Here is a 23,255-nt window from a genome sequence, read left to right as displayed (position 1 = left end):
ATAAAATAAATCAATGCACTTTACCAATTTTAATTAATGTAAATTATGCAACACATACGCCTATAGACATCAATCAAATATGTAGTATGTAGCATATTCACACTGGAAAAGTGACACAATAATTTAGATTGTTAACAAAATAAGTCTTTATATGTGCGCTGTTGATGCACAGTATTCTCCCACAATGCAATGCACAAAGAAATTTGAGAAGCTGCTCACAGCTGGATAAAATGTCAAACTAATAGTGGGTGGTGCAGCTCAAGAAACATAAAAAAATATATATTGCTGCCTCTTTGTTAAGTTTAATTGGCAGTTGAATTCTAAAGTCGCAATTTGATTGACATCTGGCGGCACAAGTATTGAGCAATTTCCTGTTTAAAATTGTATTTTAAACAGGAAATGGTGTTCTAGCTGCTAATACAGTAAATAATGAGGAAGAAGCATCTTTACTCTGCATACTGACTTTTCTAAATATATTTTGTGACTTTTCCTGTGTGAACACAGTACATATTTTAAATCTGCTTACAGTTGGTAAGTAGTGTAGAATTAGGACACAGCTAAGGAGGTGCAGATCAGTGATTTCTTTTCCTATTTCTTTCATTTCTGTTTTGTTGTCAGAGTGTGTGTCCACCCCTAAGGCCCTCCCTGATTCAAGCTGTCAGAAGGAAGGAGAGGCTAAACTTGGTGAAGCGGAGAATAGAGCAAGGCACATGTCAAATATGAGGGGATCTTTGAGTAAACAAAGTATAACACAGAGCACAGCAAAATCGTCTCTCATCCCATCACCGCGTTTCACGCTATTTCCTCTCTCTGTCTCTTTCTCTCTTGCTTCCTTGATCCCCACCTTTCTCTGCCGTTCTCTCTCTGTCTATCTTCCATGCCACATTTGCGATGTTTTATCTGTCCCTCAGTAATTCAGCAAAAAAAAAACATTGTGCACATCAGCACAACTTGTAATCAGTCAATCAGCACTGCAGTAAAAGTACATGAACAAAACAAACTGAAACAAAATGGGCGATAAAAGCAGTGGTTCTTAAGATTTTTCAGACAGCCAAGTACCAGCATGAGAAATGTGACAGATAACAGCACTATCCTACTGAAAGGATCATTTTGTTACAGACATATTTGTTTGTCAGAGTTATCTAAATAAACTTAGGGAATCATGTACAAGCAGCAGCATAAGCAGCTCTGTCTCTCATTCTGGGCCTTGAGCCACTCTTTAACAAACCGGAGCATTAAGAAATTAAGCAAAGCAGCAAATGTAACAGAAACACACAACTACTGTAGCCTACGGGTAGGTTCTAATAATTGCAATTGACAGGGACAAATTCCCTGCTCCCCTGCGTATGTCAGATGGGCTTATTCCCAAACTCCACAAATCCCCCTGTCCAAACACAACCATATGGTCTCCCAGTTGTTCCCGACCAGCTGTGCTACAGTGTATCTGGCATGGTTGCCATGTACTGTAGAAGAGCGCCGACTCCCCCTCTATTCTAACTTAATAAATCCTTTGCAATGAGGCCAAAACTCTCTCAGAGTGAAGCAGAGTTTTCAGCTTGGCTTTTACCAAAGTGAAAATTGTGTGCACAGAGGATGATTGCATAATTGGAATGAAGTGAATTTGAATTTTAGGATTGCGGAGTTAGGTTAATGGTTGACACTGTAAGACGGTCCCGGGGCTTTCTGTTTGGAATTTAGATTTTTTTTTTGCTGGTTTCCTCCGAATGTACTCACTTAATGTGGTTACGACAGTCCGATGTAGACTGTGATGGACTAGTAACCCTGTTTAATTGCTTTTGCCCAATGCATGCTGAGATAGACTCCAGCTGCAGCGTATAAAATGCAACACATATTCTATTTTTCTAGACAAACCATCACAACTTTTACACTTTATGTCACATCTTAAAACAACTATAGCATCTGTGTACTTCAGAATCAATACAAAAAAACCGTTTTGAGGATGTGTTAATAAATTGAGATGTATTATTATTTAAATATCTTACTATTAATTGTTCTGTGTGTTTGAATGTTTACATGTTTACAGTGTTTACTGTATGTAGCGTGAGTAACAAAATAAATGTGTTGAGTTCTTGACATTTTAAAATGGAACCCAGGAGGAGTAGCTGTTGCCAAGGTAACAACTAATGGTTATCCAAATGAACAATAAACAATAAAAACAGGAACCTTTGGAAGTCATTTGCCTGTATTTAGACTCCAGGTTCAGGGACTAGAAGAAATGTATTTCCATTTATTTCACACTGGGACGAATAACACATAATTATTTTATATTATTATTATTATCCTGAGGGAATATTTCACCCATAGAAAGCATTGAATATCTGTCAGCATAAAACATGGGGGAACTAATTGGAATATGTTTTGAGAGATTCCAGTCCCTTTGCTTTCAGCTGATGTCAAATAACTCTGTGGTTGTTTCAGTGATAACAATTTGTCGTCCGTCCTAACAAGCTTGAACAACGGTGGAATGAAAATGGCTCCTGCAGCAACTCAGGCAACAATCATGGGAACAGATGAAATAAGAGGAAAAGGTGAAAAGAGCAGGTATTCCATTAGAGGCAATTTTAACTCACCTGGTTTGGCGGGAGGAACTCATGGTTGTTTTCATTCATGTACATGTTGTCACCATCAAACTGGAGAGAGAGAGAGAGACATGAGAAAAGAGTTATGCAAAGGCCGACACATCACAACAGGGACAGAAAGCAGAGATTTTCAGTCAGTCAGTGGAGACACAGAAACCGTGTAACACAGCAGCCTAATGACTGCGAGTCCTCGGCTTAAAGACCTCGATGCTCTGGTGGATGCCAGTAATTACAGTTCATTAGAGACACGTATAATTAGGCCCTGTCAAAGCTTCTGTAACTCACACTCTTTGTCTCAGCTTGCCGACAGCCTGAGATTCTGTGTGTAAGTGTGCACACACCTAACTGTGCAGTGATTCCTTGGGTGTCACGGGGCGACAAAGGCACAACAAAGTGATAATGACAACATTGAAAGCGCACGACTTTGTACCAACAGCCATGTAGTTAGTCAGAATGCAAGTTGGCCAGTCAAATCAAATCAAAGGCAACATTAACATAATCAAACGACATATGACAGGTAACTCAGCCAGGAGTTGACCCAGAAATTGATTTGCTGTGCCGCGCAGTTCGTTACAAGAGCTGTAGGGATTTCCAGAGACCTACTTTCCGTGTTTACTTTTGGGCAGTCTCAAAGAAAAGTGTTCAAGAAGATTTCTATTGAATTGACATTTTCTGGAAAGCTGTAGGAGGTTGTTGCTCCTCGCTCTGATCAGACGTCATTTGTGCCTCAGTGCGGGTTTTCCAAAATCTGAAGAATGGAGCTGGGGATTATTATTATGACCATAAAACAAATACTGACTTGACAAATACGTAAATCTCCGACACAGATTCTGTTTCCCACTTAGCCAATCATCCTAATCGGCACTTTTAGCAACCCTGCCAACCAGCCGCCCAGCTGGTGACCGAGACTACCCAAACACAAGAGGGTGAGAAGAGCCTTTAGCGCTTTGAACACAGAAACAAGGACGTGTCAACCCGGCTAATCCAGAACTCAGAAACACAGCGCTCAAGAAGCCTAAAGGGGAGGCTTAGGCTGGAGGAAAGGTGACGGTTTGAGGTTATGGGGATGAGAAAGATGAGGGTGTACCCCTGAGCTAATGGCGAAGGAGTGGGTAGAGATCATGTATAAGTGGGAGTACGTAGGAAAGGTACTGTAGGGAAGGGGGGGTCGAGAGAGAGAGATATATATATAACAACAGAGAGTAAGGACAGAGAGCATGAATGAGAGAGAAATAGAGTTGAGGAGGAGGAGGAGGGTTGTAGGAGCAGTAGTGGCGATAGAGCCTGTGGTTGTTCTGGCTGTAGTGTGATTAACACTGGGGTCACAGCCAGAGGCCGCAGCTTGAAACACACAGGCATATAAACATGCACACACACACACACACACACACACACACACACACACACACACACACACACACACACACACTCCCAGAGGCCTTCCCTGCTTCTCTGTCTGACACTATTGGGCACCAGCCATTTAAACGGAAACAAAACACACCTCAAGACAGCTAGTACTGGCGGAGATGAATTACAGCTGCTACTGTAAGGTCAAGTAACTGGATGGATATGTGCCTAGAGTAACTTAGTAGGTGTGTTTCTCAAGCTGTGTGCAGGGACCAAAAATATATTTTTTTATAGCAATGTTTCACCTTGTGTAATAAGCAATGTGTTCCAGGGAATTAAATGTACTGTACTGTACTTTTGGAATGTCTTCCATTCAAATGTCAGATTAATCTACTGTGGAGTTTTCTTGCATTGTTGTTTCTATCTTTATACATGACTCAGTCAGAGCACCAAACAAACTACAGTACAAAGACAATTCCTTGCAACATTATTCAATTTGAAGACCCGATTCCATCTCAACATTATCATTCAGACGCTGATGAAGCTGTTACTTCCAGTGCAATGATTTCTGTAGATGATGATAGCACTATTAGTTTGCTGGAGGAATAATCATTGAGTTCTGCAATGAACTTTCTTTATTGCTCCTGGAAAATGATTTTACACACTGTGATAATCACATGGTGCGAGAAGTGACGGTATCTTGGAATAGGTTGTTTTTACACCTGCAAACCAGATGTCGATGAGCAAAACAGGGTAAGTTGAAAACAATTATACAGAATGTCAACGAGCAAACCCCGAGTCTGCGGTGGTTCTCAATGCGAAGGAGTCACTGAGGGCAGAGTCGTTAGAATAACAAACAATATCTAAATCGAGGGGAAAGGTAAATATAATTATTTCCCGCCTCTTTGTGGTTAGCAACTGGTCAGTTAAGCGTAGTGTACTCTTGCTACAGGAAGGTCTGTGGCTGTGTTGCTGTTATTACTGAGAGTTACGACTTGAAACAGGCGGAAACAACCGGCCTGACACCGACTAAAGAGTAAAAAACCATTGCAAATACACAAAAAGGGTTGACTGGTTATGCTTCTAGTCTTCATGCTAAGCTAAGATCAATGGCTGCTAGCTTTAGCTTCAAGCCAAGTCAAGCTGTCAAATTGCCTGTGCCCCAAAACCTTTTGTTCTGTTCTTAATTACTATGTTTTCTATATTTGTTTGGTTTATTTCACGATATGAACTGTTTCTTTAACCAGCTTAATTATACCATATTGTCGTAGTATATTTACAGTAGTAGTAGTTCCACATTATATATGGTATATTTGACAGAAAAGAAATGACTATAAAAGTCACACCACACAGCTAAAGTACCTTTGTGCGTTATTAATTTGCTCTTGAGCAAGAAGTTTATTTCATCTGTAGTACCTGCTCTGATGTTCATTTAGCATTTTGAATAAATAGAGGATAAGAAAAGCTCTGAAATAATGTCAAAAGCTATACATGCAGTGCACGCGTATAGAGCTGCATGATAACAAAATGTATACATTTAACGAGCCAAATAAACTAAATTAATAATGCATGGGGCTTCACAGAAATTGTCGGGGAAAGCTGCAGAAATCAGATAAAAAATGTGTACATATGAAATCTGACTCATATTATGTAGATTTATTTTCCAGAAGTCACAGTGTGAACATACAAACAGTTGACATATTAGAAAAAGGGAGGTTTGTAAGAGAAGGGCGAGCTTCTCGTCTCTCTCTCTCTCTCTCTCTCTCTCTGTTTGCTTTCCTGAGGCTTTGAGGTCATTAATCATGGCGGTCAAATCTACAGCAAAACAATTGAGAAAAGGAAAACACAGACAGAGAGAGAGAGAGAGGGATAGAGGGTGAAGCGGGGAGGTAGGGGGAGAGTGTGAAGGTGAGAGAGAGGTGGAAAGCTACAGTGAGACGGAGGAGAGGGGAGTCATGTTGAGCGAGGGATCGAGGAATGACATTTTGAGATTGAGTTTGAGAAAGAAAAGGGACAAGTACGGCCTGTACAACTGACGCTCTTGACTCTAGACTTCTGTTTGCAGAGCAGAAATGCAAATACGAGAGAGAGAGAGAGAGAGAGAGAGAGAGAGAGAGAGAGAGAGAGAGAGAGAGAGAGAGAGAGAGAGAGGGAGAGAGAGAGGGAGAATGGAGGGGAGGAAATAAAGTGGTAGAGCTGCTATAAATAGCTTTGTGTTTGCGTAAAGCTAAACCGATGTCAGTTTGATGCAGGAAGAGCACCACAGTCATAGAGCTTTTAAAACAACTGTTGACTGGAACACAGCATATTAGAAATGTAGCTTTCCAGAGCCTTCAGATAGGTCTCACATTCAGTGGCATCTCACAAACATCAGTACATTAAAGAATAAGTTTCTCTTACAAAATGATATTATACAACGTTTGAAAAAGTTAGAGAAAGTTATGATTCAGGATCAAATGCATACTCTTAATAATGGGTCATGTGACCAGTCTATTCAGAGCCACAATGGAAATAAGATTTGGGTTTTTTACTTTAGTGTTTTAATTCTGTGCTAGTTTGTGCTTCATATGAATCCGTGTTCATATGTTTGTGTCTTTGCTTTTGTGTCGGGTTTAGTGTGTACTTTGCGAGTACGTTACCTGTAGCTATAGCGTATGTTATCTTACGAGTACGGTTGTGCGGATCCATTTCTTCCTCTCCTCCTGGAACCAATCCCAATACCTAATCTGTACCTGCCAATACTGTTAGTACTGATTGGAGACCATTGCTCTCTTTTTCCCAAATGAACAATGTGTATAACCTCACGATATGGAACTCTTTGGGATAATCAAGAAATGATCATGCACTATGGAAGTTATGGCACTAATGATTGAGTCACCTGCCCGCTGTCACTGAATTATTTGTAACATATAGCAAAAACAGTGACTTTATATATATATATATATATATATATATATATATATATATATACACGGGACCCACTAACTGAGGTCAGGAACACGGCAGTGCAGCCCTACATTACAAGCTTTTTTATGTCATTTCGTATCAATTATATAGTCCTACTACGACGGTTACTTTGCATTCTGTGCTACAGCGTTGCTAACCTGCATTGATCTACAAGAGAAGCTTTTCTCATAAGGTCGCTGTGAGCAAGGCTGTGCTTTACTGTACGTACTGAATACCAAATCATACAACCAGTAACTGCGGCCAGGGATGTTTTATATCTAAAGAAAGATGATGCAGGAGAGAAACGGAGAGAGCAGAACTTAACCTTCCTTCTAGTTTCTTTTCATGGTTACATTGTGCGCCTCCCTAGTTTTCCAGCCCAGCGTAACTAATCGCATGTCAGTCAATGTGCCGATGGAAAGAGGCAGCAGTCAAAATACCTGTGTCAGGACTGTGGTCATTAGAGCATTCAGTGACTCGCTGGCAGGCACACACACACAGACACACACAGACACACACACACACGCACACACACACACACACACACGCACACACACACACGCACACACACCCAAAGCACAGAGTATGGGGGATGGTGTGGTGTAAAGCAGATATGGATTGCCTGTGTTTGTGTGAGTGTGTGAGTGTGTGTGTGTGTGTGTGTGTGTGTGTGTGTGTGTGTGTGTGTGTGTGTGTGTGTGTGTGTGTGTGGATATCTCTGCTGCTGCATGTGTATTTCACCTTTATGTGTTCCTTATGTCTGTGCATGTTTGCATGCTGTATAGACAACCTAAATTCTTGGCTCTGAATGTGTGCACATTGCATGCGTGCCGACGTGTTTGTGTAATGTATCCTGTCCAATAATACACACATTGATCCCAGCGAGATAAAGATAACAAAGTTAGACCTTCCATAATATTTATTTTCCCATAACAGACCTGCTCAGCCACGCCCAGTCATATAACTCCATGCAGATGAAATATGGTCTTCATTACCTTTAAAGCTCAACACACAGAAACTAGTGAGGAAAAACAGAATTGCCCTTCTTTCTCAACTGAAAGAGCACGAAATGAATTGGAGCAGCTGAGATTTTTTTACATTACCATGACAAATACGGCGAAATGGGGAGGCGAGAGAGAGAGAGAAGGGAGAGATAGCTAGAAAGAGAGAGAGAGAGACACATGACGACAGACAGAAAAGGGCAGATCAGACAGAAAGACCAAATTGTGTGAAAAAAAAACAAAACACATCAGCTCAATTTGTGCTCAACTGTAAGCTTTGAGCTGAGAGGAGAAATAAAATAAGGGATTTAGCTGGGAATCATGTTAAACCATGCAAGTGAATGAGTCCCCAGAGAAGAGTGTTCCCTCTCTCGCTTATGATGGACTTAATTGCCTCTATCAGTGTTAAGATATAACATTCATCTCAGGTTTATTGCTCTGCTTTATGGTCTTGTCCATCACACTGAGGGGTTTCAAGAGGCGGGCCACTCCTCAAATGGCACCTTAAAATAATGAGACAGATTACAAAGCAACGATTGGAAGGGGAAAAATGCATCATTTATATCTGGTAAATGAGAGCGTTTTACAAGTAGATCTGGTGTGTGAGCGAGCCGGTGAAGCAGGATAGTTTTGATGGTATGCTGGTTGGATTACTCTTTGGTTTCTGGGTCTTTCAAAATGCATGGTCCGTCGGGCTAAAGGCACACACATCTCCCCCACCTCTGACCCCCGAAAGCTCTGGGTAGGTGTAGGGTTTCAGATGGCCACACAATCGTGCCATTGTGCTCCTGTTAACACAATGAAAACAAAGCTAACACATCGCTGACATTCAACTCCCCCCGCTCTGCCTAACCTTGACTTCCAACACAACTCAGGTGGAACACAGAAAATGGATAATCAAGCAATACAGAAATCACAAAAGAAGATAGGAAAGCACGCCGTCGGTGGTGTAAAAACACACAATCAGGAATATTTCCCATAAAATCTAAGCTTGCTAACATGCTTCTGGAGAACCGCAGCATTGACATTCTCATTTCATTTCTTTGAGATGTAGTTCAGATCTCGTAAAAACAGGCAGCACATGAGGGCTTCAGAACATGTCTGCATGTTCCATTAAATCTATTAAATCCACTTGCATTATATCACAGTGCTTACCACACAATAGGAGCCTTTCAAGGGCAGTCCTAGAGGAAGCCAACAAAGGGTCCTCTCTTTCAGGGTCTAGTCAAGTAATTCAGAAAGAGCCAAACACCATTTTTTTTTTTGTATGTGTGTGTGGGTCTTCTTCCCCAGAGCCACAAGCGGCAATTTCACCAAGTCAAGAAAAAGACAGCCCAAAATAAAGGAATAGAAAGTAAAAAGAGAGCAGCAAGTTGTCTGTTTCTTTCTCTCTCACAAGTGCCTTATTCAAAAAGACACCGGGTCTGTCTCCGAGATGGAAATGCCAGGCTGTGATTTAAAGAGCAAATGAGGGATGAATATGTTCAATAAAGACTTCTAGGTAGTTAATAATTTCACATCTGTACGTCTGTCTCTTATAACCTTATCACCACAAAAGAACATATTGGACGTTTCTGCGAGACCAACGATTGCATTTAACAAAATGTTTACGCTCAGTGACAAGGTTTCTTGGTGTTTTATCATATCTGCTGAAGCCAACTGTGGCACGCTTTGTTTGGAAAAAAGATTGCGGTCATTAAAAATAAGCTAAGATTAAGGTGTGTGTATGATTAGGCAACTAAAACACTTTCAGATTTCAGATCCGTGATGGGACACAAACTCAATTCTCTAGCACAAAAGTCCGACGTGCTACACCCTGAGCGTTCAGCACCTGCTACATGAGGTAACGCACGGCTTCTTAATTTTGTGAAATAGCAGCACCGTGTGGCCATTTGTAAAGACTTTGCGATCGCTCTTTCTAAGATGATGCGCTGCAGAATCTGCTAATGCTGATAATATTTCAGAGCCGAAAAAATAATCGTTTTGGCAACTGTCGTAAAATTCTGCATCTTTTGATAACCGGTTAATTGTTCCAGTCATTTTTACAAGTATAAACGCCGAACATTAGCTGGTTCCAGATTTTTAAATGTGAAGATTTGCAGCTTTTCGTTTGGACTGTTGGATGAAAACAAGACACATAAAGACATCCCGTTGGGTTCTGGTGAAATATAATTGCCATTTTTCACTATTTTCTGACATTTTGACACAAAAGATAAATAAAAAATTTAAATAATAATTAGCTGCAGCTCTAATTTCACCTACATTCAGTGGTTAAGAGGCATTTGACATGTTTAACATTTTCTGCACAAAGCCTTATTGTGCCAGGGCAGAATAAACTGCAGGTATATCTCCAAAGAAACACAGCTGCCGTTCCTTAAAGCAACATAATGTAAGATTCAGTATGTTTGCGATTTAGCACCATTCTCCCTATTGCAAGTCAGTGTAGCATCAGAAGAGTTTTTAAGCTGTTACACTTTGATATAGTAGTTACATAATGTGGCTTTAATCAGCAGCATTGTCTTTCGCTGTGATGCTTCTCATAGATTTAGATATAGATGGTAATGTAAAACTAGACATTTCCAATCTCAGGATTGTGCTCTCTGAATGCTCTCTGATTACGTTTTTCTTATTTTTTTTATAAAACCTGCTAACTCTTTTATATTTGTGCCGACATTAACATTCATGACCTTTCCCCATTTAAATCACAATTATAATCTCTGGCTTCTTTCTGCAGCACTGAAGCCTAACTTCAGCTGTTGAAGAAATGTTTTTATTCCAAGAAACCAATCTGGTGTGCACAAGTACAGTAATTTGAAAACACACAATATAGCGCCACCAGGAAAAAAAAAACATATTTCTGTATTTGAGACCTCACCATGTATTTAAATCTAAATGCAGCATCCAGCACCGTCTACTTCTGTCAATAGGGCTCAAAATAATTCACTGTTCTTTCATTCACTGCCATGCTGACTCCACATCCAGCCTCTGCCACTAGCATTCAGGCAGAATTTTTTATTACCAATCTAATTGCACATTCCACCCTGACAAGAGCTCATTAAACCTTAATTATACACATGTTGTTTTCTACAAACATCTCCATTTGGGTCTCTCTGCCTTGTAATTGTTCAGCAGGGACAACCAGTTGAGATTTCACAGATTGAGAGTGAGTAAGAGAGGGAGAAGAAAGAGAGATGGAGGGAAGGAAAGAGGGAGAGAAAGAAAGAGGGAGAGAAAGAAAGAGGGAGAGAAAGCGAGGTAAAGGGGAAAAAGAGAGAAGGGGGGGGTGGAGAGAGAGAGAGAGAGAGAGAGAGAGAAAAAAAAAGCAGAAAGAGAGAGGAGTGTCTGGAAGTAGGTCATGCCTCTCCATAAACAAGGCATGGTTTCTAAAATAATATACCCATGCAGTGGAAGTAATGCCAAACAACTGAGCGAATGTGGAGCTCATGTAATATTTACAGAGCACTAATACATAGATGGCAGGTCTTTTTCTCAGCAACCAGCAAATACCTCCCCCCCCCCATCCAACGCGCCCCCCCCCCCCCCCTCAAAGCCAGAGGTTATTTTTATTTTTTTATCTGCTCTTTTTCTTCTTGCCATTTGAATTTCGGAGAAAGCCAACTACATTGATATATCTGTCAGGGAGGAGGGGTTCGGGGGGTTTTAAGATGTTGAGTTTCCCTCACTTCCTTTCCCCCTTCTTTTCTGCTGTCCCTCTCTCTCTCTCTCTCTCTCTCTCTCTCTCTCTCTCTCTCTCCCTCCTCTTCCTCTCTCCATTGTTCCCTCCACATTGGCTTTGGCTGTGATGTTTTTTCACACATTTGTTACATTTTAGCAAGGGAAAGTGGGCCTTAATCCAGACTCTTTGAGGCACGGGCGATGATATTACTGTGGAGAATCACCCTTTTAAAGACTTCTTTTAACTCCAGTTGGTGCTGTAAGGTCACCAAGCACTTGTTCGACGTCGTGGCCCAGCGTGATGCTTCTGGGCTCCGGACTAACTGGCTGTGTCGGCTCCGGGCCGGGCTTTCAGGGCTTTAGACGGCGGCTGCAATAGAGGACATCATTTCTTCAGCAAGTTCTCCAAGTGCTGTGAGAAAAATACTCTCGGTCGATTATTATGTTTGATATGCAGGACATTTACAGCCTTCCTGCAACCTGGATTTGCTGCCTTTCCCTTTTTTATATTATAGTAAGCTAAATATTTTTGTTTTGGACTGTTGATGGGAAAAACGGTCACTATTTTCTGACATTTTCTGAAACGAGCCACAACAATAAATGTATTAGCGAATAATGAGAATAATTACATAAATGTTTCATATTGTGATATACAGTACAGTATTACAGCCCCGATAACAAAGGAAAAGTGTTATTATTATGTTTTCAAACTTTATTAATGAGGTTTATATTCATAACACCTTAAAATCAGATGCTTTCGAAGAATCTGTGGCAGCATCGAATGAGATGTCTATCACAGACCATGCGGTGTCACCGCCACTTAGCACCCAAAAAAAGCATCAAGTGTCCACGCTGAGCTTCTCAGCCTGTCACTGTTGACACTTGCTGTATGCATCATTGATATCCACCCAGCAGCAGAAAATAAATAGCCCGCCATCAGATCACTCTTGCTTTGTCACAATTATCTTGGCAATGTTTTTCTTTTATTTCTTTTACAGCATGTGTTTGTTTTGTGTCTCTGTTTTGTTTGCTCATTCAGTTGGTTAGTTAAAAATATTCCATTCTTAGCACAATTACAGTGAAACATCAGTCAGTTCTCACCAACATCAAACGCGCTCACTGTACGGCTGGGATGTGAGCCATGTCAAGATAAACAAACATGACATATTAAACAGGAAAATGAGTCACTCTTATTATCCCACCAAAATAAATCTGGAAAACACTAATTATAACAACCTGTGCCTGATCCTGACTGATTCACCCCTGCTCTCTTGCTGTCTGTGTATGAATGTATGTGCTGTGTGTGTGTGTGTGTGTGTGTGTGTGTGTGTGTGTGTGTGTGTGTGTGTGTGTGTGTGTTTGCGTGTGCGTGTGTGTGTGTGTGTCACATTCTTCTCCTGCTGCTGCCTTAATAGGCAGTCTCTTAGATATTCGCTACAGAATAGCGCTCATGCAATATTAATATCGCACCAAAATATGGAAGCCGGTGCCCCCACTCCATCTCTCACTCCCTACATAATTGACTATGCAAGGCTCCAAATCAGCTTGGAAAAAGATAGAAAGACACAGAGAGACAAAGCAGGAGAGAGAGATTGAAAGAGAGCGAGAGATATGTAGAAACCAAGGGTAACAGACGGAGAGAGGAAGAGAAAGATCCTGTCTTCTCTGCTCTATAGCACATTCTGAACCTTCACCCTATGCATCCCTGTCAAGGTAGTGGAGCTAAAACAACAACAACAATAACAACAACTACAACGGTAGCTCAAACAGTTTGACTCCCTGCAAAGACGACGCTGATGCTTATCCAACCTGAGCTAAAACAAACCTCCACTCCAGGCAGCTTTGAGAGCAATTGTTAAACGCTCATTGTATTTCATTATGTTATTTCATTCTATCCAATAATAGAGGTAATATTTATAAAATGATTCCTAATACATATTTCCATTTTATATACTTTCAGACAGTGTGAAAAAAAGATATATAATATTTTACAACATTAAGATACTTAAAGGTTTCACATTATTCCACTGATCTAAAAATCTGATTTGCAGATGTTTCATGATGAAGAAAAATGGATGGAAACTGGATGCGGAGGAGACAATATGTGGACACATTAGGACCTAAACCCTATATAAACATAAATGATTTTGCCTCAATAATCATAAATGTAACAATAATCATTTTTCTTAACACCTGCACCTGTGTTTTCTGGTTGATGTTGTAGCTTAGCTTAGCATAAAGACACAGTGGCAACAGCTAGTCGGACTCTCCCAAAGATTCTGCCTATGATAAACAAAAATGTAAAATGACCATCGGTAGTTTTTGAGGGAGATACTGCGTGTGCTGTAACTACGTCTTGCTGTTTGCGTTCGGATTAAAAGAAGATACGAGTTCATCCTGAGTGGTGGATTGTTTAGCTTTGGACAGACCCAAGCTAGCTTTCCCCCTTGTGTCCTTGTGTTATGCTAAGCTAGGCTAATTACCTCCAGCTTTCTACTTTTGTCATTAAGAGGTTAATAATCTTAGTTATATAGAAAGTTTCATTGCCTAGCACTGTGGTATATTCTCAAACACTTTACCTGACACACATTCCTGCCTAATGGACAATGCGCACTGTACATACTTTAAAGAAGAATTCATAAAAAAAACATACGGCACTGTAATAAGGAGTAGACTCTATTTTAAGGCAGAAATTCCCTTCAAAGCTACTAATACAACAAAAGCCCCACCTCCACCCCCTCACCCCTATTCGTGTGCATGCAGGGATGGCAAGATCACTGCAGAGCGCTGGGGGTCAGGCCCTCTGCACCGAGCATTTAAAAAAATGAACTGTAGGCATTTAGAGCCATAATAGATGTTGAAAGAAAGAAAAGGAAAAGGTTGCGGGGGCAGAGCCGGTGGTTGGGGGGAGGGAGGGGTGGGAGGGCAGTGCACCTTGACAGGAAACATAGAGGTGAGGAGCAGAGAGAGGTTAGTTTGACAGAGAGAAAAGAAGTGGTGGTGGTGGTGAGGAGGAAGGGGGGAGGGGGGGGGGGGGAGGGGTTCTCTGCGGAAGTGCCAAGCCCACTTTTAACTGAACAGAGGGCGGTGAGTGGTGGTGGGGTGAGGCAGGAGGAGGGAGACAAAGATAGAGATCAGGGGAAAATAAAAGGGGTGAGCAGGGGAAGGAAGAGGGGAGGAAGGAGAGGATGGGTGAGAGGAGCTGGGGGGTGAGAATGAGGGGGGTGGAGGGACCTACTGCACCTTGACACTTGCTCTCACCACAGCACCTGATAAGTGCAATGGAAAAACGTCTGGTTTCCTCCTGCATGTTAAGTGGTTTGTATTCTCCTCCTCCACCATGCAGCCTGTAGCTACAGTGTGCTACTGTACTGACGCTACGCCCAGGTAATAACAGACAAAAGGAAGTGACAGAAAAAATAAGAAAGAGAGAGACAATAGCATTGACATGAAATCTTTACACTATGCGGTTTAGAGATGTCCTTCCCTTAATGTTCATCCGATGTTTTTAACACGTCCCTCTTCGTTTTCACAAACAATTTGTGCATAGAGATTTAGATGCAGAGTTTTATTTGCTCAACAGAGGATCAGATGAAGGTGGATATATATCTTTACTACCTCGTGCATGTACTGACAAGGAACTCATTCCCATGATTTGTAAGTGGGTCTCTCCACAGAACAGCATTAACAATATTCACTTTAGATAACATATGATTCCAGGCCCTAGGAGAGGATGGGTTTCGTAGAAATGCTTTGTTAGCACTCTCCCCCTTGATAAATGATTGAGGACATGTGGCCTGAGACATCAATACAATCTCTGTTGTAATTATAAAAAAAAAAGGTGCGCACCAACAATATTACACAGCTTTCACTTTGTCTGTCTCTCTCTCTCTCTCTCTCTCTCTTTCACTCCCTCTCTGTCACCCCCTCTCTCACTCGCTCACACACTCTTCCTCTCATTGAGCCCCGGAGCAGAGAAGAGATAATTCAAAAAGCACTTGCATGGAGTGAAACATGAAAAAAGGAGACATATGAAATTAAATTCTCTCTTTTCGCTCTATTGTTCTTTCATTTTTTTTTTCTTCCTTTGTTACATAAATGCATAAAAGCAAGGCAAGCTAGATTCTAATTATGATTTTCACAATACCAAAAGATTTTTTTTTATTTAAAGAAAATGAAAGAAAGGTGTCACAAACAAAGCAGACTTACTGTTCCAGCACTTTGTCAAAGTCAAAGTACTGCAAGTGCTGCATCACTAAACTTCAATAAACTTAATCGTCCTCGGGAACATGTATATAATAAAATAGTTTCCAAAAATGACACTTTTATGCCTCGACACAGCTGCTTTACAACAAAAGAAGAAGCAATAAAGGGACAATCATCCAAATACTTTAATTTCTATTCTTAATGAACATTTTCCCTTCTTTTATTTTTAACCTTAACCAGGTCAGAAGCAAAAACATTGTATCCAGAAAGCCAATACATGCCTTTGTTCTGTGTGAGCGCAAATACAGTAGGAGGCGGTTGGTCGGCCTATCAGCTGCAGCGAAATGCTGCTGTTAGAAGCTACCAGGCAAACACCACAAAAACCACCAAGTCAGATGGGTGCGTTATTGGAAGCCCTGCGGTGGCCAGTGAAGCTTCGAGAATGGGAAACTGAGCAGCTCTATCAGGGTGAACTTGGGAAGAGCCCATGTGGTGAGTAGGAGCCACCAACTTTGGTTTATGAAAAAAAACACACTTCAACCCATGAACTGCTGCAAATGTTTAAGTCTGTACTGCGTCTGAACTTTCCCTCCCATCCTGTGTTAGGACAGTGTTGCTGTGCAGATGGTGGAAGCCTTCTTCTTCTTCTCTTACTGTATGGGTAAGGTGCCATGTCGGTACATGTAGGTGTGGATGACACGTAGGGGTGAGGGAGCAGGGGTGAGGGGGGGGGGGGGGGGGGGGGGGGGGCTGGGAGAGATGAGCCTTACCCCAGTAGAGGGCAGTCTCTTGCCGTCAGGGTTTGGGCGCATAGGCAGGGAACTGTAAAGCCTCACACCTCGATCTGCAGCACCGTATCTGCTCTGGAAGAGGAGAGAGAGAGAGAGAGAGAGAGAGAGAGAGAGAGAGAGAGAGAGAGAGAGAGAGAGAGAGAGAGAGAGAGAGAGAGAGAGAGAGAGAGAGGAGAGAGAGACAGAGAGACAGAGAGACAGAGAGACAGAGCGAGAGACAGAGAGAGAGACATTTTAAGTATATTTTCTCTTTCTCTTTCACTGAGAGTTCGACGTGAAACTTAGCATAAATTAAACACTTCAAACACTCAAATAAAATCACAATCAAAAGATCCAGGTTCAAATTGAATTTGATTCAAACTCCTTTAATTTCAGAGTAAGTTTTATTCGCAGGGATCAAGCACACTATAGTTCTTTTCATGGTCCTCATTTTATTTACGAGTGCTGGTTTCCGCCAAGTCGGAGAGCCTGCACATTGGCTGCCATATTAAATCACATCACCTCATGGTGATGTACCACACATAATAACTGGATAAGGTTGGCTCTGTAGCGGCACTAATGGAACTAAGCTGTTGTGTTTGGTAGCCAGGGTTCCTGTGCTCTGCTCCACTGTACTCTACTGACTCCATCTTTCTATACGTTACACAGCTGATAATTAGAGTGTGGTGTGTTGTAAGCCTGCCGGCTCCTCCCTGTACTTGCCTACGTGGATTTTAGCTGTACAACATAACCTGAGGGAGTGGTGGCAAAGCCCTCCGTTGGGAAGCTAATCATGTGCAACAAGTGGTCCCTGCCAGGGAAAGACAGTGCAGTTCAGTGGGCTTCACACAGCGGTCCACAGCCTCAGCGGGGGTTTTCACAGGATTCACTTCTAATCATTCATTCATTGTCTTCATCTCTCTGCTCACATGCACATCTCACTGCACCTCTGTGAGTCCTTGATATTATGTCGTTATTACATTAACATCTCTCGTCTGTAACATCTGGTCAACTGTCTACATGTCGTTTCCATCATCTGAACAGTGATAACCTATTTCTGTGTGTGTTAATTGATTAAATGAGCTACATCCTTGTTCTGGTGTCGGAGAGTCTATTTTAGCTTCTGTACTGTTGCCTGCTGTTAAAATAAATGCTGTGACTGGTGATGTGGAAACTGCTTTCTCATAAATTTAGAGGATAAAACATGATTTTATATTTGGTAATGGCTATGGCTCCTGTCTGCTAGTATAGTGCTTAATGGCTTTGCCACACTTGATACATACAGTCCGCTAATGAGGATGTGATGTAGATCACTGAGGGAGAAAGAAACACAGTGCAGCAATCTAGAACAAATATCACATTATCTCTCTCGTACTTAATCTTTAGCTTGTTTTACTACATGGCTTCAGATTGCTCTGCTTAGAGACGTGCGGTATTTAACTATATTTAACAAATGAGTGTGAAAACATCCCTGAACCAACCAAAACTGGTCCTGCTTTTCACTTCTAGTCAGTCACATGGTGCAGACAAAAACACGCACACTCATGAGCTTAGCAGGCCTCAGCTTTTATAGTGGAACAGCCATAAACACACCTTCAGATTGTGTTTATGGGCCTAAATGCACAGTGATTAGCACGCATTGAAACCCACAGGCAATGTATGCAAAAGCTTACGTCACATACCATGCATGAAACATATGAGAGAAATCACAGGATCCGCCAGCATGATTCATACCTTATAATAAACAGTGTTGTATGCAGAACAGTGTACTGATCTAATGGCCTATCACTGACAGTGTACAGCAGCAGGCTATCCCCTGAGGCAGAGCGAGAGTACTTGCTGTGTAAGGTTTTGATTTCCTGTGCTCATTATGAAAGGTGAAAACAGATGAGTAGACAGCAGTGGCTATCTCGTCGATATGGTTCGCATAATGATGACACAGCGTTATTAAAAATAACTCTCATTTACAACTTTCTTAGTTGCTGCAACGTCCTGATATCCAACAGGCCACAAACCCACAAAAGAAAAAACCTTCGCTTCTGGAATTGTAATATGTTTTTTTTTGTATAGAGGTATGCATTTGCTATTTATATTATTTGCCATTTTAGTTCATAATCAGCAACATGACCTTGTATGTTGTGCCTTTTACATCCATCCAGTCAGACATTTATTTTTCTTTATTCCTTCCTGCTAGCTCCTGTACACTAACTGCAACCCTCAATGGAGACTTTTTCTTTCTTGGCTTGTTAGGTAGCTTGCCAGCCCCACCGCTAAATGAATGCCTCGCAGAAGAGCTGCTTTAGCCAGCAAAGGAGCCACAGTAAGTGAATGTTTGATATTTCTCCAGTGTGCCAGGCTAATCTGGCCCTGTGGCATGCCATTACGGGGCTAATAACAGCTGTCTGCGGCCTAGAGGGGACACAAGCAGGCCTGGCTGCGCTAACTGGCCCTGACAGACTCATTAGGAGTGCTGGCACCCAGAACAGCAACAGCCAAACTCCTCACATTTCCTTGCTGGCGCACAACAGTTTGCAAGTGCAAGAAGCATTGTTCTCTACATTTGTTCTCTGACACCTTTCTTTTGTTTTCTAGTCCTCAGTTCAGACTCTCTCACTCTTGTCATCTCTCTTTCACTTTCTGGCTGGCTTTAGGTTTCTGTGATATTTCTACCAAAAACCAGATGCTGCCAGCCGTTTACCATCTCTGCTCAGCACCATGTTGAGTCTAACCACTTATGCGTTTTTTTATCCCGCACACCCACACTGTAGTTTTGACCAAAATAGAGCAGAAGGCAGAGTTCACTTGTTTGCTCACGCTACTGTAATCCTGTCGGAGAAAAGCAAAAGGTAAAATAAAGAAATACATAAATAAAACAAACCTCTGTAACTCACTCACAGTTTCTAACTGACTTTGGTGTACAGCCACAGGAAGATGCTGCACCACACCAGGAAGAGGCTGGCATCCTCTGAACTTTGTATCAGTTACTGTAGCCGGGCCTGGCTGGGGACAAGAGGGACTTCCCCAGGCAGACAGCAAAAACAAACATTGTCCTGTCGCTTGGCAGAGTGGAGCCAATCAGTACAAGCTGAGCAGGCAGACAATAAACACGGCGAGCCAATGACGATCGTCTGGATGTAGAACCATTAACAATGGGGGGGGGGGGGGGGTGCAAGTTGTGCTGTAATATGCTTTCTCGCACGGCTCCTGCCATGTGACAGATTTTCACGTTCATGTACAGATTCCACATGATACTGATTCTACTGATGCATGGGACAGTTTCAGGTTGTGTCATGTTGGAACAGTATATCCGCTAAGATAAGCTAAAAAAAAAAAGGTGCAATGTTGAATGTTTCTGACAACAACGAGTGATTGAATCACCGCGTTATATAACGGAGGCCGGCTGACGCTGATTATCCAGTTATCACAAATAAATGTTTAATTGGCTGCATCTTTACATTATTAGTATATTTTTTATTGATATGTTTGTATTATTTATAGTTTATATTTAACCACATTATAAATATGTTAATGTCATCTCTGATAAAACGGTGCAAATATGTTTATGTCGTGTTTTTTATACAAACACAAAACGGCTGATATATCGTTATCGGATTTTTATTGTTCTAAATATACAATAAAATCCATTATCTGTCAGGCTCTTGTATCTTATAAATATTCATCATCTTTATTTTTCTGCAAATCGGCAGCCTAAAGCACAGTGTGCGCTGCGATACATCGACTCATTAGATATCGGCGTTGCCTTTTTATAGGCGGGGGAGGTGGGGGCAGTGCAAAGCCGAAGGCACAGCTGTGGGGGTATAGTTACCTGTAACGTTAGCTGTTGCATGTTATATTATTTACGCAGATCTGGACTTAATGGAACACATGTGTGTCTGCAGCCACATTCTTCCCAGATTAGCTGAAAGGCCTGCACACATCAGACTCCACCGATGAGAGGAATGCAAGGGCCTAGACCGGCTTATGAGGAAACCCTATCACTCATCTATAGTATACAGTAATGTACGCACACACACACACACACACAATCATGCATGTACACACATACTGTGTTTAGACAGAGCTGCATACTGTATGTACAGTATGCACTCAACAATACATGCACGGTGACGTCAGAAAACCAATGATACAAAACATCACTCTCATTTCAAATGGGTGCCGTTGTTCCTGATACTTCGACATACGTTATCCTGTCAATGCTGTTGCAGAAACATATTGCACAATATCAGTCGCATTTCTGGCTGCGGTGGTCTGACAGTCAATAACAGAGCATGAATCACCTTTTCAGTGGTTTTTAGAGACTTAACTCTGAGACTAAACCAACTGCAGAGTGCGACATTGGTGTGCATATTGCGATGAATCACGTCCCCTTCATATATTTTGTAAATTTGACGACAGATGATTGAGGTGTAATTTCCGCTACGCTTTACATCTGATAATATTGACATACTTGTTTTGCTTTGGGTTTATATTTAATCATAAGATGAATTTACATCTCAGTTTGGAGGAGTGAACAGTATGTACAACAATCATACAATCATTTTATAAGATTTTTAGGATTCTCAACTTTATGAAACCTCGTTTACTTTGCAGCGTTTGATGTTACAGTAATATAACCACCACCATCTGCGAGTTTTAGCCTTCAGACCTTGAAGACAATGACATTTAAATGTTGTTTATTTCAAAGCGAAGGCCGGACTTAAACTATGATATAAACAGAGAAGCACCTTGCGTTCAAGTTATGCCTCAAAGTTCATGTACAGAAATGTGTTTGGACTCCATTGTTAAGCAAGTACTTGTGTAATATAGTGAATCAATACAAAGCATTGATTACTGAAGGATGGAAACTAGACCTGAACTGCAAAAACATATTGATGCATACAGTGATTGTTTGTTTAGATGTTTCTGATTATTTCTGCGTAGATTATAATTAAACAGCTTCGTCACATCCCATTCGGCTACATTTGTATGTAACATTTATTTCCAAACACCTGCAGTGAGTAAGGCAGACAAATGAGTGTGTGTGTGTGTGTGTGTGTGTGTGTGTGTGTGTGTGTGTGTGTGTGTGTGTGTGTGTGTGTGTGTGTAAAAGAGATGTCAACAGAGGCCTAAGCAGCTCAACCATAACCAGGACATGAACCCAGGGGCTACCTGCCTCGGGCCACTACTGACACTCAAACTACTGATCACACCATTGGGACTATCCAGCCAACACCAGCGTTTGAGCTCGGGCTATTTATAGCTGACCGCAGCTTTTACTCTCCATCCATTCCTGGTGTAAACTCATGTTTGTATGTACGTACATGCTTACGCTTTTAAGGTGGGAACAACAACAAATGATATAACAATCGCTATAAAGCTTTTCCGTTCGCGTCACGTCTCCTATTTTCACTTCTCTTCTCGCCTCACAATGCGTCCACTCTTCCTCCTCCTGCCTTATCTTCACTTTATATTTCTCCAATGTTTTTTGTTGTCCCAACAGTCAATGCAGATCGTAATTTACACACGAGCTCAATACATCAGCCGAACCTCTGACATCAGCCCCTCTCTCTTGCTTTCTATCAATATGTATATTCATCTGGCTCCTGGCATATGAAGAGATGAGCAGGGTTTGTTGAAATGCAAATACATTGTTATGTTGTTTAATACTCAAAACATACAGTGGAAAGCGCAAGGAGGGCAAGGAGGTCACATTTTTCTTTAATCGTGGCAATTCCAAACCCAACTCGTGCCACAACATGTTCTAATGTAGGTAACTTAATTCTAACGTTGTCAATAATGTGGTAGCTCTTTAACTTAACCTCGCCCTTAACCAGAGGTGCTGTAGCTGTCGAAACCTTTTCACGTGATAAACTAGTGAAAAGGTTTTGCTCTCTTTACACAATTATCATAATATTGAAATTAGAGGTTATGCATCTGCAACAGTTTGGTTTCCCAACTGTGTTCTCATTTCTCAAACTTTTATGACACTGTGCCACCCTCCTTTTCTCTCCCGCCCCCCGACTCTTGCTTGTTCTTTCCAACTTGACATTGTGTGTGTCTATATACCTGCAGCTACAGACGGCTGTCACAGAGATTCTGTATCTACTGGAACAACAATGTAGAGCCTGGCCGCATGTTTTCAGGCTTGTATATAGGAAATTCAACAGCACCATCTAAAATTGTACCAAAGCCTAGATAATAAGTACAGCTGGCTGGGTGGATTATTGAGTGGATTAATCTCTGCATTTTGTTTTTTTAAATCTCCACACAGGAAAATAGGGTAAAACTTATGGATGCAATTAAAGAATTCAGCTCCAATCAACAGTCAAGTCAAGTCTGTCGAAGGATTCGTCAAAGTGATCAAATGTACTGGAATAACCACTGACTTTAGTTCACTCTCTTTTCTGTCACTTCCTGCCCTTTATGTTACGGTTGACACAAAAGCAGGACAGATGGAGCACATTAATAAAGCGCATTCGGTGCCCTTGCTTTCTCTGATACAGAGGGGAGAAAAGAAATCTTTCATTTTCAAATGTTTTTTGGGGTTTTTTGTTTGCAGAACGGTTTCCTGAAGGCAAAAAGAAACATGATGATACAACAATACAACTTACAACCAACAAGCAGAGCCAGCACCTCCGCTGTGCACTGGCCACAACTAGTGTGTTACAGGCAGAAAACAGATGGTTGGGAGAAGATTTAACTAATACAAA

At 41.5% G+C, this 23,255-nt stretch overlaps 1 protein-coding gene across 4 annotated transcripts in view; it reads right to left on the bottom strand.

The window, feature by feature from the left end:
• The window catches only part of tox2 (TOX high mobility group box family member 2), an 88,404-nt gene that overhangs the window by 41,611 nt on the left and 23,538 nt on the right, over positions 1-23,255 (bottom strand). For 3 of the 4 annotated variants that reach the window (XM_029431975.1, XM_029431977.1, XM_029431978.1), the window contains exons 2-3: positions 16,546-16,638; positions 2,592-2,651 (exon numbers count right to left, since the gene is read on the bottom strand). In XM_029431975.1, coding sequence (XP_029287835.1) covers positions 2,592-2,651; positions 16,546-16,638 — 153 coding nt within the window. The remainder of the gene's footprint in view (positions 1-2,591; positions 2,652-16,545; positions 16,639-23,255) is intronic. The other variant, XM_029431976.1, reaches the window with a different exon arrangement.

The sequence above is a fragment of the Cottoperca gobio genome, chromosome 5, assembly GCF_900634415.1.
Source record: "Cottoperca gobio chromosome 5, fCotGob3.1, whole genome shotgun sequence".
In the NCBI taxonomy this organism is placed as follows: domain Eukaryota; kingdom Metazoa; phylum Chordata; class Actinopteri; order Perciformes; family Bovichtidae; genus Cottoperca; species Cottoperca gobio.
The sequence above is the reverse complement of the archived record's forward strand: the minus strand, read 5'-3'. Positions and strand labels throughout refer to the sequence as shown.